The following is a 15577-nucleotide window of genomic DNA, read 5'->3' as shown; positions in this document are numbered from 1 at the left end:
GTTCCCCTGTCGGTGCCCACCGAGCCCTGCCCACAGCGCGCGTGCTGCTTGCCCTGAAATAAAATGGGTGCTGTATGTCTCGTGGGTTCGCCCGTGCTCGCCAGAGCCACCCCCTAGCTCTGATGCCGCCCTCTGAATGCACAACAGAGCCCCTTGGCTCGACGTACCCCCCTTTCATCCAAACCCGAGCTTGGCACACCTGAAGCCCGCGTCATCCGCTCAAGAGGCGGGTGAAGGACGAGCACCACCCTCTCGTGGGTAAGTAAACCGTTTGTAGAACACACAAATACCGAGGTTTCTTGGCGCTCTAAGCGAAGCCTCCAAAAGGGGACACGGGACTCCTTTTACCCTTCACTAGTAACTTCTTTTTCATACAGCGCCTGCTACTGTAATGTTGCCACTTCTTGGCATTGTGAACAAGATGTGCTGCTAGTTGTAGAATGTGCTTACTGCTGAATCGCTGCCGTTTCTTGGCACTGTAAATAAACGATGTTGCAATTACCAAATTCAACTCTGCACTACTCGATTTACCGAGCTCTGAATGTTGAAAGGACCCGATCCTGTGGCGTGCCGATTACACACAGCACTTAACACAATACACGTAAAGTGAAACAGGAGAGTTGTGGAGACACCAAACCCAGTGCCACTCAGCGCAAGTCGGAGATGACAAAGCACCGAGTTTACCTACAGCTGAGATGCAAGATTGATGCATTCCCTATAAACGTTGCAATAAGGCAATTTGTCATGAACCACACAGTTTGGTCAAGTGGGGTAGCCAGGATTCAAAACAGGGGCTTGTACGAAATTGGAACAATACCGCGGAACCACGTTGAACTAAAAATAAAATGCAGCAGGGGCAGCTTTAGTCCGTGTCTGTCACTTCCAGACCAGGGCTAATCCCGTGAATGTGTTCTCTGAAGAAGGAACGGCGCGCGGGCCATCGCGTTCTCCCAGGCTGTATTAGCTGCACAAACACGGCATTCCAGGCCTGAGGCCAGCACACAGCTCTGTGCACACAGCCCTGTGCACGCGCCGCCACTGGTCCACAAACACGGCATTCCAGGCCCGAGGCTAGACCAACAGCTAGAGCGGACCGGGAGAACAGGAACCAGGGACCATAGAGGCACGTAATTGAGAAGCTGTGCTCTTTCAGATAAAGTCGTCAATTTGCGGCACGAAAAACGGCACAACACGAAAAACTACACAAACCTACAATTATGGGACAGAAAGCACAAAAAACGGCACAAACGGGGAAACAGAGGCAAAAAAACAAACAGGGGACAGAAGGCACGAAAAACTTACCTCATGTCCTCGGTAGACGCTGTAGACGCTGCTCTCCTGGTTTTACCGAGCAGCAAAATGGCGGCCGCGAAGCTCCAAACATTTTCGGATTCGGGGGCGTGTTTTGGCGTTCTGAGTGACGGATGACATCACAGGTGGAAAGAACGCAAAAAACACGCCCCGTATCCAAAAGAGACGGGGCTTGATTGGAGTGACGCCCCTCTCCTCCAATGGCTGGCCTCCGTTTAGGAGGCCAGCCAATGGAAAAGAGGTGGAGGAGACAGGCGGGTTCAAGCCCCGTCTAAAAAACATTAAATCTCCGACCAAAGACTGCGCAAGCGCAGCCTTTAGGTCCTCGACCTAAAAAGTGGGTGCTGTTCTCGGAGAAACGGTACTTTCAAAATTGCATGTACAAATTGCATGACGTTTAGATAGATACAGAGCTCAGTGTGAAAGATGTGGCTTGTACACACACAAACACGTACACACACACCCACAACCACCCACAACCACCCACAACCACACACAACCAACCCACAACCACACACAACCAACCCACAACCAACCCACAACCACACACAACCACACACAACCACCCACAACCACCCACAACCACCCACAACCACACACAACCACACACACACAACCACACACACACAACCACACACACACAACCACACACACACAACCACACACACACAACCACACACACACAACCACACACACACAAAACCACACACAACCACAAACACTACACACAACCACACGCACACATCCACACACACAACCACACACAACCACAAACACTACACACAACCATACACACTACACACAACCACACACACACACATCCACACACACACACAACCACACACACACACAACCACACACACAACCACACACACACACAACCAGACACACACAACCAGACACACACAACCAGACACACACAACCCCACACACAACCACAGAACCACAACTAGACAACCGCACACACAGCCACACACACCCACACACACACACAGAACCACAACCACACACAGCCACACATACAATTACACACACAACCACAGACAACCAAAACCACACACACACAACCAGACACACACAACCAGACACACACAACCAGACACACACAACCAGACACACACAACCAGACACACACAACCAGACACACACAACCAGACACACACAACCAGACACACACTACCAGACACACACTACCAGACACACACACTACCACACACACACACTACCACACACACACAACCACGCATACAACCACACACACAACCGCACACAGAACCACAACCACACACAAGCACACACACAACCACGCACAGAACTACAACCACACACAGAACCACAACCACACACAGAACCACACACACAGCCACACATACAATTACACACACACAACCACACAACCACAACCACACACAACCACACACAACCACACACACAACCACACACACAACCACACACACAACCACACACACAACGACACACACACACACACACAACCACACCGTCACAGCACACTTTCACCAGGCTCAGACACCATCAGTCATCAGTGCACGCTTTCACCGGGCACAAACACCACCACCGTCAGTGCACTCTTTCACCGGGCACAAACACCACCAGCCGTCAGTGCATGCTTCCACCAGGCACACACCACCAGACGTCAGTGCACGCTTTCACCAGGCACACACACACCACCAGCCGTTGGTGCACGCTTTCACCAGGCACACACACCACCAGCCGTCAGTGCATGCTTTCACCAGGCACACACACACCACCAGCCGTCAGTGCACACTTTTACCAGGCACACACCACCAGCCGTCAGTGCACACTTTCACCAGGCACACACACCACCAGCCGTCAGTGCACACTTTCACCAGGCACACACACCACCATCCGGCAGTGCACACTTCCACCAGGCACACACACCACCAGCGCACAATTTCTACAGGCACACACACCACCAGCCATCAGTGCACACATCAATTGTTAACGCATCCGCAATTAACTATTGTAGTAATCGCAGTATGGCGCACTTTACTTTTAAACATATTCATCTACAGCGCAGCATGCTGCCATTGCTACAAAAATAAGTAAACTTTTTTGGCCTACAATTTATAGACTTTTGTTGCAATTGGTGTTGCAATATTTAGCAATGCCAATAGCTGAAACGTAATTAATGCGAGACCTATTACATTGCAAATGCTTGTTATATATTGATATGGTCAACCCTTGATACAGCCAACAGGCTCACTTTTTATATTTTGTTGGTGTGTCACGTAACAAAGACATTAATTCTGCCCATCAGTGGCCAGGACCTGCGAGATCAACCGCTAGACGAGTGAGCATGGCGTGTGGTTGGCTGCTCACAGGCCAGGCCCTGCTGCCCACCGTGCATAGCTGTGCGTAGCGGAGGTTTGACTTCCCTCTGGGGTGGGCTGCTGGACCTGCGGGCAACTGTGCACAGATAATTATCCCATGTATTACATGACTCATGGCATGTTCTATAATATAATTGATAATCTCACTGCAATATTTGAAATTATATAGTTAATGACTATGTATGTGCTCTGTGCATGGCAGTGGTGAGTTATTTTGGGGCTAATGTTGAGTTACTTGAGTAAACTATAACAGGTGAAAACTTCAGTGGCAATGTAACATTTGAAACTCTGAAATTCACCTAACTATAATATTAGTGTGATCTTTGGATTTTTTGTGTGTGTGTGAATTTCATATATATATGTGTGTATATATGTGATATGGAGGCAGTAAATTGGGAATATGCTGCAAAGAGATTTTATGACCTGTGTTTAACAAAAGAATGTCGAGACCCTATGTTCACCTGGTAAAATGTATTCTATTGTTTGTCTTTGATGTTAACAATTCTTAAGGTGTTGAACTAGGATTAAAAGTAACTTTCAGAAAAAGGTACTATCAAGCTAGACCTTAAATAGGTGCACTTTCATGAGATTCCTGTTAATGGGCTTCCCAGACTTTTGGTTTCATCCTATTAAATGTAACGAAGTCTGGGATGTGCGTGTTATATTGGCCTCTTTACATACAGCTTCGGCTGTCTATCACAAGATTGCATTGTATGTGATACTTCACAGAAACAATCCTAGTTCAAGATTGGATGACTTGTGTGTCAATCTCAGTTGCTTAGCTGCTATTTGTTGCTTTCCTCCCGTTCTGGGTTTGAACTCCCACAAGAGTTTTTTTAGGTCTTGATTGGCGTTGCAGCGTGCATGCGCTGCTCACTCGGCGAGAGCTAATGTTATCAGGAGATTTCAGAAGGTAGCTTGAAGCCCCACCCATCATTTTCATTGGGCTGCGTCAGCGTTTATGTTAAACGCTGGCTTCCCATTGAAATTTATACTTTTTAGCCACTGCCCTTTCCCCCTTTCGTCCGGCCCATCCGGACTGGCTCGTCTCCTTCACGGTTGTCGTGAAGGAATTTCTTAGCTGTCCGGATGGGCTGTCCGAAAAGGAGACAGGGCGGTAGCGTAATGACCACAGTTTCCCCTTCCAGCACCACCCGTGCATTACCTCCACTTTTGTCTCTGCTCGCGCCTTTTTGCAGCATAATAAAAGGGAAGTGCGAAAGGGTCCATATTTCATTCTTGCTGCATTGCTCAGCGTGAGTGTCCTGGCCGAGCCATACATATATATATTTTTAATTATTTGCACAAGTTCCCGTGTCCAATGTAGACACGAGGGAACATCGCCTGCCTGCCTGGTGTTAGGCAGAGACAAGCTGCTGAGGAGCGCGGAACAGGGGAGGATTTCTTGGCGAAAGGAGCAGGAGTGCGTCAGGACGAGCGACTGCGACGCCTCTGAATGCCAGGTTGGATACTTTTCTCATGATAAAAGGCCTGACAAGTGCCACATTCCTCGCAGCGCGAAGACCAGTAAACTTTTGCGAAGGGCCTTCCTCTGCGCAGCAAAGCGTCGCTACGTTTTTTGTAACTTCTGATCCGTTTGAGCTAGACACTTTTGTTGTAGTTAATATCTGCAGATTATGCTGCAGATGATGGTTTATGGAGCAAATGCGTAATCCATATTTATGCGGAAAACGCCGAAGCCGAATCGAGCTGGCTCTATAACTGCTTTCTAGTAACCTGGAATCTGCACTGACTGTCCAACGCCTAACTTTACACTTTGTTATCCTCGTAGCTTGCGGTTCCGCCTTGTCCAAACTGTCCCAGAAATTGGTTTAATCTTTCTCTCTCTCTCTCCCTCGTTATCTCCCCCCTACCAGGATTAGTTCCCATCATACCCTGCCCGTCACGCACCCCCGCCTAGTGCAGCATGCAGCAGATTCGGACACCCTTCCACCCCTCCATAGGGTCGGGATCTCAGCTCCCGACAAAAGTCTGGTGTTGTGTTCATGCACGGGGTGGAGTCACGTGTTGTTGGCCCACTCCCAGCCTCTCGTGAAGAATGGAGCACACAGCTCTCGAATAACAGCTGCTGGGAGTCTTGGGCAGCAAAAACGACAGCTGGGCACAGACAGAGTGAAACGTCCCGGAAGTTAATATCAGTTATTTATTAAACTAAGAAGCCTCCATATTTCAGTTGTGTCCGTACTATTACGGTTGGCGCCTTGGTTACATGTAATCAATATGTGGCAGTTTCGATAAGGTACTGTGACACTTTTGTTTAGTGTGCTTTTCGATCAAAGTATTTCCCTCGGACATAGTGCAGTTGTTTGGCTGGTAGTACTTCATTATTTCAACACACCTGGGCGTGCCTGTCCTCTTGTATATTTTTTCAAAGACAGCTCCACACTGTCCTTGATTTAATCCCATGGCAACACCTTTCTTTAGGTGCTTGGGCTGGAGGACTTTCTGTGCTTGGGTGTGTGGTGGGGGGTGGGGGTGAGGGGGAAGGACATTATTGCCCAGCGTGTGCTTCGTGTTTACTCTGGTCTGTTTTACTGCGGGCGCCTTGTGCTGCGTGCACACGCTCGGGGCACGCTCACCACACACCTGGCTTTACGGTTGGGGCGTTACTGCCAGACACACCTGGCTCTTCTGAGTTACACATCTTTCACTTGACGCAGGATGATTAGTTACACACCTCCTTGTCCCCACATCCGCCCATCTGACTATTCATTAATTTGGCCCTTAGTGTACTACACTCTCTGACCACCTCTCTCTGCAACCAGCAGTCTGCTTACCTCCTTTGGTCTCTTCCTCTCTAGCATCTGCTGCTTTGTCAACAAATCTCTACCCTCGTATATATTCTGCTCTGTCCATGCATCCATACATTCATTCATCCATCAATCTATCTTGTTCAGTAACATCATTCATAAATACGCTCTTCGTAGACCATCTATCCATCCATTGTGTTCAGTAGCACCATTCATACATACACTCTTCTTACACCATCCATCCATCGTTCAGTAGCATCATTCATACATACACTCTTCATACACCATCCAGTTCAGTAGCACCATTCATACATACACTCTTCTTACACCATCCATCCATCGTTCAGTAGCATCATTCAGACATACTCTCTTCATAGGCCATCCATCTATCGTTCAGTAACATCATTCATACATACACTCTTCATAGCCCATCAGTCTGTCCATCCATCAAATCCATCCAACTCTCCTTCCTGTTCAATAGCAACACATAGGACTGACGTTGAGCGGCCTCAGGGAGATGGCTATAGGCTAAGGAAAGACTCTAAGAATTAGCGGGTTTTTATTGTGCGGTTGATGAATGGGTAGAAATACATTTTTTATTTGTCTAGGGTGCAGGCAAGCAATATGTCTCGCATTTACGCGAGTTTCAGCTATTGTAAATGCAAATCCGTATTTGTAAAGCGCAAACTACTCACCCTTACGGGCCTCAAGGCGCTGGGGCCGTCTTAGAAATGTAGTGAGCTATTGCCCAGAGTCACATGGTGCTGAGCTGAGCTGCTGCTGGAGCTGGGGATCGATCTGTGAACCTGTGCTCTGAAGTCAGCTGCCCTGGCCGCTGCACCACACCTCTCCACTACAAGCTATTGGGGTTGTAAATGAGAGTACGTTTTATTTATGCTTAAAAACCGTAAACATAAATAAAAGGCATTTTCATTTACAATGCAAATAGCTCAGACTCGCGTAAATGCGAGACCTGTTGCATTGCAAATGCTTATTGATTTCACTGTTGGCATGTTGGTCATTCTTTCAGCTCCGAATCCAGCATTATAAAAAGAGCCATGCTTAAACACCACTTTACTGTCTTTCGGCGCCACCAAGTGGTTACTGGAAAAAACTGCAACAGAATTGTGGAGTATACAATCTCGATCATGACTAATATAAAGAAGCATTTGCAGAGCCCATTGGTTTCACGTATCTTGAGACCGATTGGCATTGCCATTGCTTGTTGTTACTTGATGCGTTTGCTAAGCATGCTGCTGGGACAGATGTACCCTTTGTTTTCAATAACCTCTCTATTATTACTTTATTAAAAGGATTACATGACCAAAATGTCTTAAGACAAACCTAAGAGTAGCCAGTTACATTTTTCACAGGACTCTTCCACAACAAATATATATTTTACACACCTAAGGAAATTGGTATTTTACATAATTTATCCACCAATATAGCGAAAAGGCTTAAGTATATATAAAAACGCGTTTCAGCCTGCCTTCGCGCGTTTCAGCCTGCCTTCAAGAGGCCTTTGTCAATCTAGTTTGGCAATGCATAACTCGTATGTTAAATAGCCCTTCCCACTGGCCTAATTGATAAGAATAGAGTTCACTGAGTTCACTTTTTTACAAATCATGTGGTTTTAAAGTTTTTAAATCTATGTTTTTAGTCTGGCTTTTATAATGAAATAACCTTTTTATGGTTTTAAATTGAATTTTAAGAATAGGCATAACTATCTGTATAGAATTAACTGTTACTCTGCCCTAGTACATATCAATTGCATTGTGTTATTCGATAAATTGTCATAAATTGTACCTTTCCCTTTTCAATTAGCCCATGCTTGTTTATAGTTATTTTTGTGTACTTCCTGCTTTTATGGCTATTAGCCGAAATAAAGTTGAACTGAACTGATAAGAATAGAAGACAATATATATATTGTCTTCTATTCTTATCAATTAGGCCACTAATTGATAAGAATAGAAGACAATATATATATTTATTGTCTTCTATTCTTATCAATTAGGCAAGTGGGAAGGGCTCTTTAATATACGAGTTATGCATTGCCAAACTAGATTGACAAAGGCCTCTTGAAGGCTGAATCGCGTCTCTCCTTGTGCTAGGGATTGAGGGCGACCTGCACTAATAAATAAATGCCGAATCCAGAACCACTTCGTGTCCGTGCCTGCTTTTCATAATATCCTCTCCATTGACTGCTCAACTCGAGCTGCCCAGCCGCTCCGCAAGATGGTTGAAGAAAGTCTGGTGAGCCCGTTCTTCTTCAATCATGCATATTTTTTTATTTTTGTGCTTAATACATGTGCCGCAACACCCCACACAGGACGCCTATGCGTCTCGGCTTCCGCCTTAAACTGGGTAACCCCTTTACCACAACCAACGTGAAATTTAAAAACAAAGGATGGGCATGACATGAACCTCTCACATTTCCTGTTTGTTACATCGAGACCGCATCCCATAATTTTTCACTTAGTCACAATTGCCCGCCATATTGATATAACTAATCATAGTATCTCAATTCTCTTTTAGTATATAACTATACATAGTCATTTCATATGCAACCAAACATTCGTATTACTTAAACTTCTCAGTCCTTTTAAGCTTCTCAGACCTTTAGAATTTTATCAGTCTGTACGCCCGGCCCTCTCTCTCATATTGTGTATTGGACATGCATTGTTCTTCAGAATCCAATATATACATCATTGTTTTATAAGGTGCAAACACATGTTCAAATGTTCCATAGTAATCATTCAAGATTAAAAACACCTACACTGAAAAGGATATCTCAAGGTTCTTGGATTTTGAGGTCACTTACCAAAGTATAAAGATACCTCATAAAATGCACATACAAAATGTGAACAAAACACTGCATTGGCCTTCTCTCCACATATCCTATATAATAAAAAGACAAAGAAATGGATGTTGGTGCATAGACAAGTGAACCTAAAGCCATCAGTATCATAATAGCACCATATCTGAGGATATGCACATAATGCCATGGTTTGCATCCATCTCGCTTTATGCCTGCAGTTTCTTACACACCCTCCTATCTACAGGGGGGTACAAAGATATAATAGAGTGCAAACCCATAGTAAGACTGTACATTTATCTCAATATCTGCCTGCAGTATGTTCCACATCCAGTTATCTATCAAAGGGCTCCACAATATAATAAAGTGCAAATGCCAGATATATAATATATATCAATTGACTCTATATCCCAATTATAGACCTGGTTCCCCAGCTTTGAAGTCAACCACTCTAACCGTTAGGCCATATCCCTCTCATACATATATTAGTGGGCTGGGCTCTGCAGTAGTACTACACTGAGCAGGTCCACAAGCAGCCTAGCATCACATGGCTCAGTATTTGGTATGATTGCTAGCTGTTTTTGTTTCAGTGCCATATTGTGATCTCCTTTCCCCTGAAGAGCTGTTCTGGATTGCACCGACTCCCTTGCTGGCTGTGGCGGGAAATAAGCCATATGTGGCTGATTTTACGTGCAGGCTTCTACAGTTTTCATAGTTTTATGAAGTTATATCATTGCTGCACCTTCTTAAACGAAAGTAAAATAACAGTCTTATTTTTGTTTCTTTTTTTCAGGGCTTGCAGGGAACCGAAAAACTGACCAGGACTTTCCATTTGATGTGCCTTCGTATGTCAAACTGCTGAACGTACCCTCCCTACAGATGATTATTTGAAAGCATTTCAATTAGGTAAGACAGGCCCTGGTAGTGTCGTATTTTTATCACAGAAGATATGCAGCACCACACCCTATAACTCTCAAAGCATATCTTCATAGTTTTTGCAAAATATATGCTTTAAGCAAGTAAGTTATTGATTCCAGGCCCGTGAGTCAGCAAAATCAGTGTGAATATACTCTACCACTTAGATAGCAATCATACAGCATTTCAGATGGATTATTTGTGAAGCTTGTTTTGTAAGAGTTACTGGATTATCTTTCAAAGTGCATTTTAGATTACCAGCCAGGAGACCTACCTACTGTTTAGGTCAAACCTGAGCAGCGCTGCTCTGCGAGGCATGCTGTATTAGAGTATCGACTTGAAGTTCTGCCCACTCTCGGCTCATATTTTTAATTGGCTTGTGTCATTGTCCTTTGTAAATGCTGGCTTCTGATTCGTTAACACGCTTGTTAGTCCCTTCTTAGTACCGCCTTATCTTCATTTGTAACCTCCCATAAGAACTGGCGCGTTTACTTCTGTTGTTACACTGTATGTCTTATTTCGTCTGTAAGCACTATTTTCTTTAATGAGTTTCTCCTACTGCAGGCATGACATGCTTTCCTGCTACATTCAGCGCACCATGCACGCTTTCACTTTCCAAGCAGCCCAGGACAATGGCGGCCTCTTCTTTGAAATGCAATAGATCTCGCAGTTTAAAGAGTTTGAGCTATGGGCATTGGAAATGACAATGCCTTTTTTTTTAATATCAAAACCGATAAATAAAAGACATTGTCATTTACAATGCCAATAGCTTAAACCCTCGCAAATGCGAGACCTATTGCATTGCAAATGCTTGTTTCTCCTCCTGGGTGGCGTATACAAAATAAAAGTCATAATTCAATTACCTCTGGATTTTCGATGTTGGGGTTGTTTTCACAGCTACGTAACACTATTTGAGATTATCAGTGCACGTTGTGCAAGGTTTTGAGTTGGCTAACTACTGACATTGTCAAGGTTTTGCGTTGGCTCGCTGCTGACATTGAGCAAGGTTTTGCGTTGGCTCGCTGCTAACATTGTGCAAGGTTTTGTGTTGGCTCGCTGCTGACATTGTCAAGATTTTGCGTTGGCTCGCTGCTGACATTGTGCAAGGTTTTTGCGTCGGCTTGCTGCTGATATTGTGCAAGGTTTAACGTCGGCTTGCTGCTGACATTGTCAAGGTTTTTGCATTGGCTTGCTGCTGACATTGCCAAGGTTTTGCGTTGGCTTGCTGCTGACACTGTACAAGTTTTTTGCATCGGCTCGCTACTGACATCTCTTATGAATACCAGCCCGCACGTTTGAGCCCTACCAAGGGACAACTCAACTTTACACTGTTATTCCTACATCAGTTATTAGCTTGGCGAAGAAGCTGCACAGAACTGCAATAAGCAGCATATTAAAACAAAGGTATTAAAAGCCAACAATGCCCTTGTTATCGATTTTTGTGAAATCTGCTTTGAAGTGTGTTTCTGTTTAAAAGTGTTCTTTTAAGTTAACTTCCTTAGCAGATGCTTCACATAAAATGCATCTTATCTCAACCTGGGACCTCTCTGTATGCTAGATATGTACACACGATCCATTGACTACACAGATATTCCTATCGCCCACCCCTTTTGTCAAATAGTTTGTGAAACACAATGCTAGACTACAGAATGTCTTGTGAAATTTCAGGATCACTTTCCTCGCTCTGGTAGGTCAGACTTCAGCCCAGTGAAGTCATAACGCAGGAAACAAGTTAGCTAAAGAATTCAACAAATACTGATTTATGCCTCCCTATTATAGAGTATTTCTGTCCGGCTAGCTATAGTTCTATTTTTTGCCAATAACGCCATCTTGTGGATGTATCAGAAAATCTACTCAATGGACAAGTAATGACTTCATGCATTTAACTTAAATGGGTTCATCTATACACTCAAGTGTGTCCACCCACATATGAATCATGTTTTGCAGTCGCGAGTCTGGTTTGTCAGCGTCTACAGTTTTTATCACTGCATTTTTAATGTCACCTATTTTTCCAGGTTGTCCATACTGAAGAGTTATATAACCACTGCTAATCACTAACATTGTCTTCGGTGTGCAAACAATTAATGCCAGGGGACTGGTTTTATAGTTCAAGTCTAACTGGCTGACACGACCCTCTTGGAGAGTTCATTTATTATTTTACTCGCATATGCTCTCCGACTTTATTACAGTTGTAGATAGATACACATTACGAAAGCTCGGACGTACATGCACTGGCTTCCTATTGCAACATGGGTTTTCTTTTAATAGTTTATGGATTGATAGCCCACTGGGCACACTGAGCAGCTGGTCCTCTGTTTGTGGACAAACTATTGTCACTATCCTTCCTTCAGACTAAAAGCATTCAGATTTCCATCTGCATTAAGCAGTCAATATTTCTACCTTTTTTAAAAACCTGCAAATATGACGAAATGATATGAGGGGTGTGCAAAATTAGCATAATTCATTTTGTGTAGTTATGCAAAAATTTCCAAAAATTACACAAAAGAGATCCCACGCCCTTTAGCATGGTATTTTAGGGCAAAATAGACCCATTTTGTGCTAAAAAAAACACAATTTAGCAATTATTGTTATCCCCGTGCACTCATACGTTTTCTTATGTTTGTTGGTTCAATTAATCAATGTTCATTTTAGGCGCTCATTAGTCGCACGTCGTCTGTCCGTGCCTTTTAATATCAATATATTGTGTGGGGAGGATTGCCTACCCGACAATAATGCGCGCACAATTTTCTCATAAAACACTCGGTTTCTTCACCAAGTTCCAATTTCTTTCTTTCAATGTTCATACTCCAAAACAAGAGTTTAATTCGATTCCATAAGTTTAAATCAACATTTCATATGCTGGCATAATACATAACTTATGTCGCAATTCAATCAATTCTGTTCACAATTGTTCATCTCTACCCAATGCATTTCGGGTCAACAACAACGGACCCTTCGTCAGGGGTCTGTAACAAATGAAATGAAAACAGGACCTGTTAAATTACTCCACTCTAAAATGAGTCACAACGATGTCATTTTAAATCATACATCAAATTAATCAAATGCTCATTTGATAACGTTCAAAAAATTCAAAAATTAAAATGCATGCTACTTCAGTCATGAATGTTTTTGAATGAAATGCTCAAAGCCACTGTTTCACTAACATTTTAAACCACAAATTGAATTTATCAGCGTGATTCCTCAATACCGGTTTCAAAACATTAATGACAATACATCTACACCACATTTATCACTTATATTGAAAAAAACACAATTGCCATGAACAATTACAGGCACGTTCTGGTTGTGCGTATTATTCCTGTGCTTTAACGGCAGTTTTTTCGAAGGAATGGTCTTTGATTTGCGTGAACAGCTGTAGCGGCATCATTTTAGGAATTTTGCTCAGCCAGTATTATGTGAAATGCCGGAAATTACATTATTAAGAAAAACACATTCAATGGGCCACACATGGCGGCCATCTTGAATATCATTGTAAAATGGCTGCCGCACATACCTACATATGGTTGCCATCTTGGAATGATTTTTCTTAGACAAAAGAAAAACCATTCCAAGATGGCTACTTTGCATTCATGCACATTCACACATTGTGGTGATCTGGGAGAAGCTCTGGCCCATCAATAGGTGACACTGGCGAGACTAATTGGTTTTGCCAATACTTGGTTTTGTTTTTGGCTGCTGGTACGCAGAACAGGTGATATCGAAAATACAAGGGCACAAAACAGTGGAACTCAGATGCACGTTGCCGTAAACCACATGTTTAATCGCATTACAAAAATGTAATTACGATTTTGCTGTGACGTTTGGAAGCATGTTTTGTGCCAATAAATGATTTTCCTGTTCAGCTACGGCCCCACTCTCTATAATGCCTTCGTACAACATGACTTAGCTCTTTCTTTTTTGTTTGTTTGTTTGTAGGATTGTCAGCCTCATTCATTCTTTGCCTTCCTGCTGGCACTATTTTATTTGACTGATTCCCTTTACCTCATCTCATGGCTCATCTCTTTGCTTAGCCTATCATGAACTGTGATGTATTCACTACTTACGCTTGCTTACTCCATTGCATTAGTTCACTTTCCTGTTGCTGTCCTGAAAGAGCATCGTCCTTGTGTGTGAATTACATTATTTGGTAAAATATGCAAACAGTATGACCTGGTAATGAAATTCCTGTTAAGTCCTGAGCGATATTTTCGCTTAGCTACGTGGTTTTGTGAATATCTTAAAAATGTAAGCACTGTTCAAATATTGGAACGGCTTGTTGCTGTCATAAATATTCTTCCTGAACTGTCGATTTCAGCCATCGTGCCCCAGTCTAACGCTTTTCCTCGTGGGAAGTGGAAGCCGTACCCTTTGTTGGTCTGCACCTTTTCTTTACGATGTGGAATATATACCTTTGAAGTTGAACAATTAACAATTGACATTTCTTTCGCGAATTGTGACGTTAAACAGTTGTTTTGGTCTTTTCCAGGGATTGACCTCGCGATGGCTGCCCGCGAGCGCAGTATGCTGGCTGCTCTTTTGGTTCCGCTGGTCATCTGCTTCACCCTAGGTAAGACTCGTCCCTGGGGTGGCTTAACGTGAGTGTGCGCGGTGCAGTGGCCGCGTGCGTGATTGAGTGCACTGCACGTTGTGTGCGCGGCTGATTGCTTGTTGTTCTACAGCAAAATACTGCTAAGCCGATGGCACCACAAGAGCATTCTGGGTTTGTTTTAAACCAGGACAACTTTTGCTATTAGCTAAATGCGATTTGCTATTGCATCTGTAACATTTCAGATTACCTTTAAGTTCTTCAGAATTACCTTTTGAGTTAAAAAAAAAAATTGGGAAGTGGGTGATAACAATGATGTATATATTCAGCCTGCTAATAACAATGATGTCATCTTGCAGAAAAGAACAACAAGAAAGCCTAAGATCTGCCATCGTGCCGTTCTACTGTAGATGTACAGTTAAGTCAGTTGTTGTGCGCTGACCGGTGCCACGGGATGTGTTGCTGGTGGTGCTTCCTTTTCCACGAATAAACTCATCCTTTATCCAAATTTATGAGTGATCATTACACAACAAGTTGGCGACGAGGGTGGGATGATCACTCATAAATTTGGATAAAGGATGAGTTTATTAGTGGAAAAGGAAGCACCACCAGCAACACATCCCGTGGCACCGGTCAGCGCACAACAACTGACTTAACCGTACATCTACAGTAGAACGGCATGATGGCAGCTCGTGCCGTGGCATGAGACACATACATTTGAAAGAATACACAAGGCGCGCGAATGAAAGAATACACAAGGCGCGCGAGAGAAAGGGCGCGTGTAGACATAACAACTTGGAGTGCACCTCTAGAAATTCCCTGCTTCCAAACATATGCTCAACAAAAA

General features: G+C 43.7%; 1 protein-coding gene across 3 annotated transcripts in view; it reads left to right on the top strand.

Moving 5' to 3' along the window:
* IL6ST (interleukin 6 cytokine family signal transducer) overlaps window positions 1-15577 on the top strand; it is a 564825-nt gene that overhangs the window by 212859 nt on the left and 336389 nt on the right. For all 3 annotated transcript variants that reach the window (XM_078675107.1, XM_078675108.1, XM_078675106.1), the window contains exons 2-3: window positions 10063-10175; window positions 14671-14751. In XM_078675107.1, coding sequence (XP_078531233.1) covers window positions 14685-14751 — 67 coding nt within the window. In that variant the 5' untranslated portion in view covers window positions 10063-10175; window positions 14671-14684. The remainder of the gene's footprint in view (window positions 1-10062; window positions 10176-14670; window positions 14752-15577) is intronic.

The sequence above is a fragment of the Lissotriton helveticus genome, chromosome 2_1, assembly GCF_964261635.1.
Source record: "Lissotriton helveticus chromosome 2_1, aLisHel1.1, whole genome shotgun sequence".
Taxonomy (NCBI): domain Eukaryota; kingdom Metazoa; phylum Chordata; class Amphibia; order Caudata; family Salamandridae; genus Lissotriton; species Lissotriton helveticus.
This window is presented reverse-complemented; position numbering and strand designations above follow the sequence as displayed.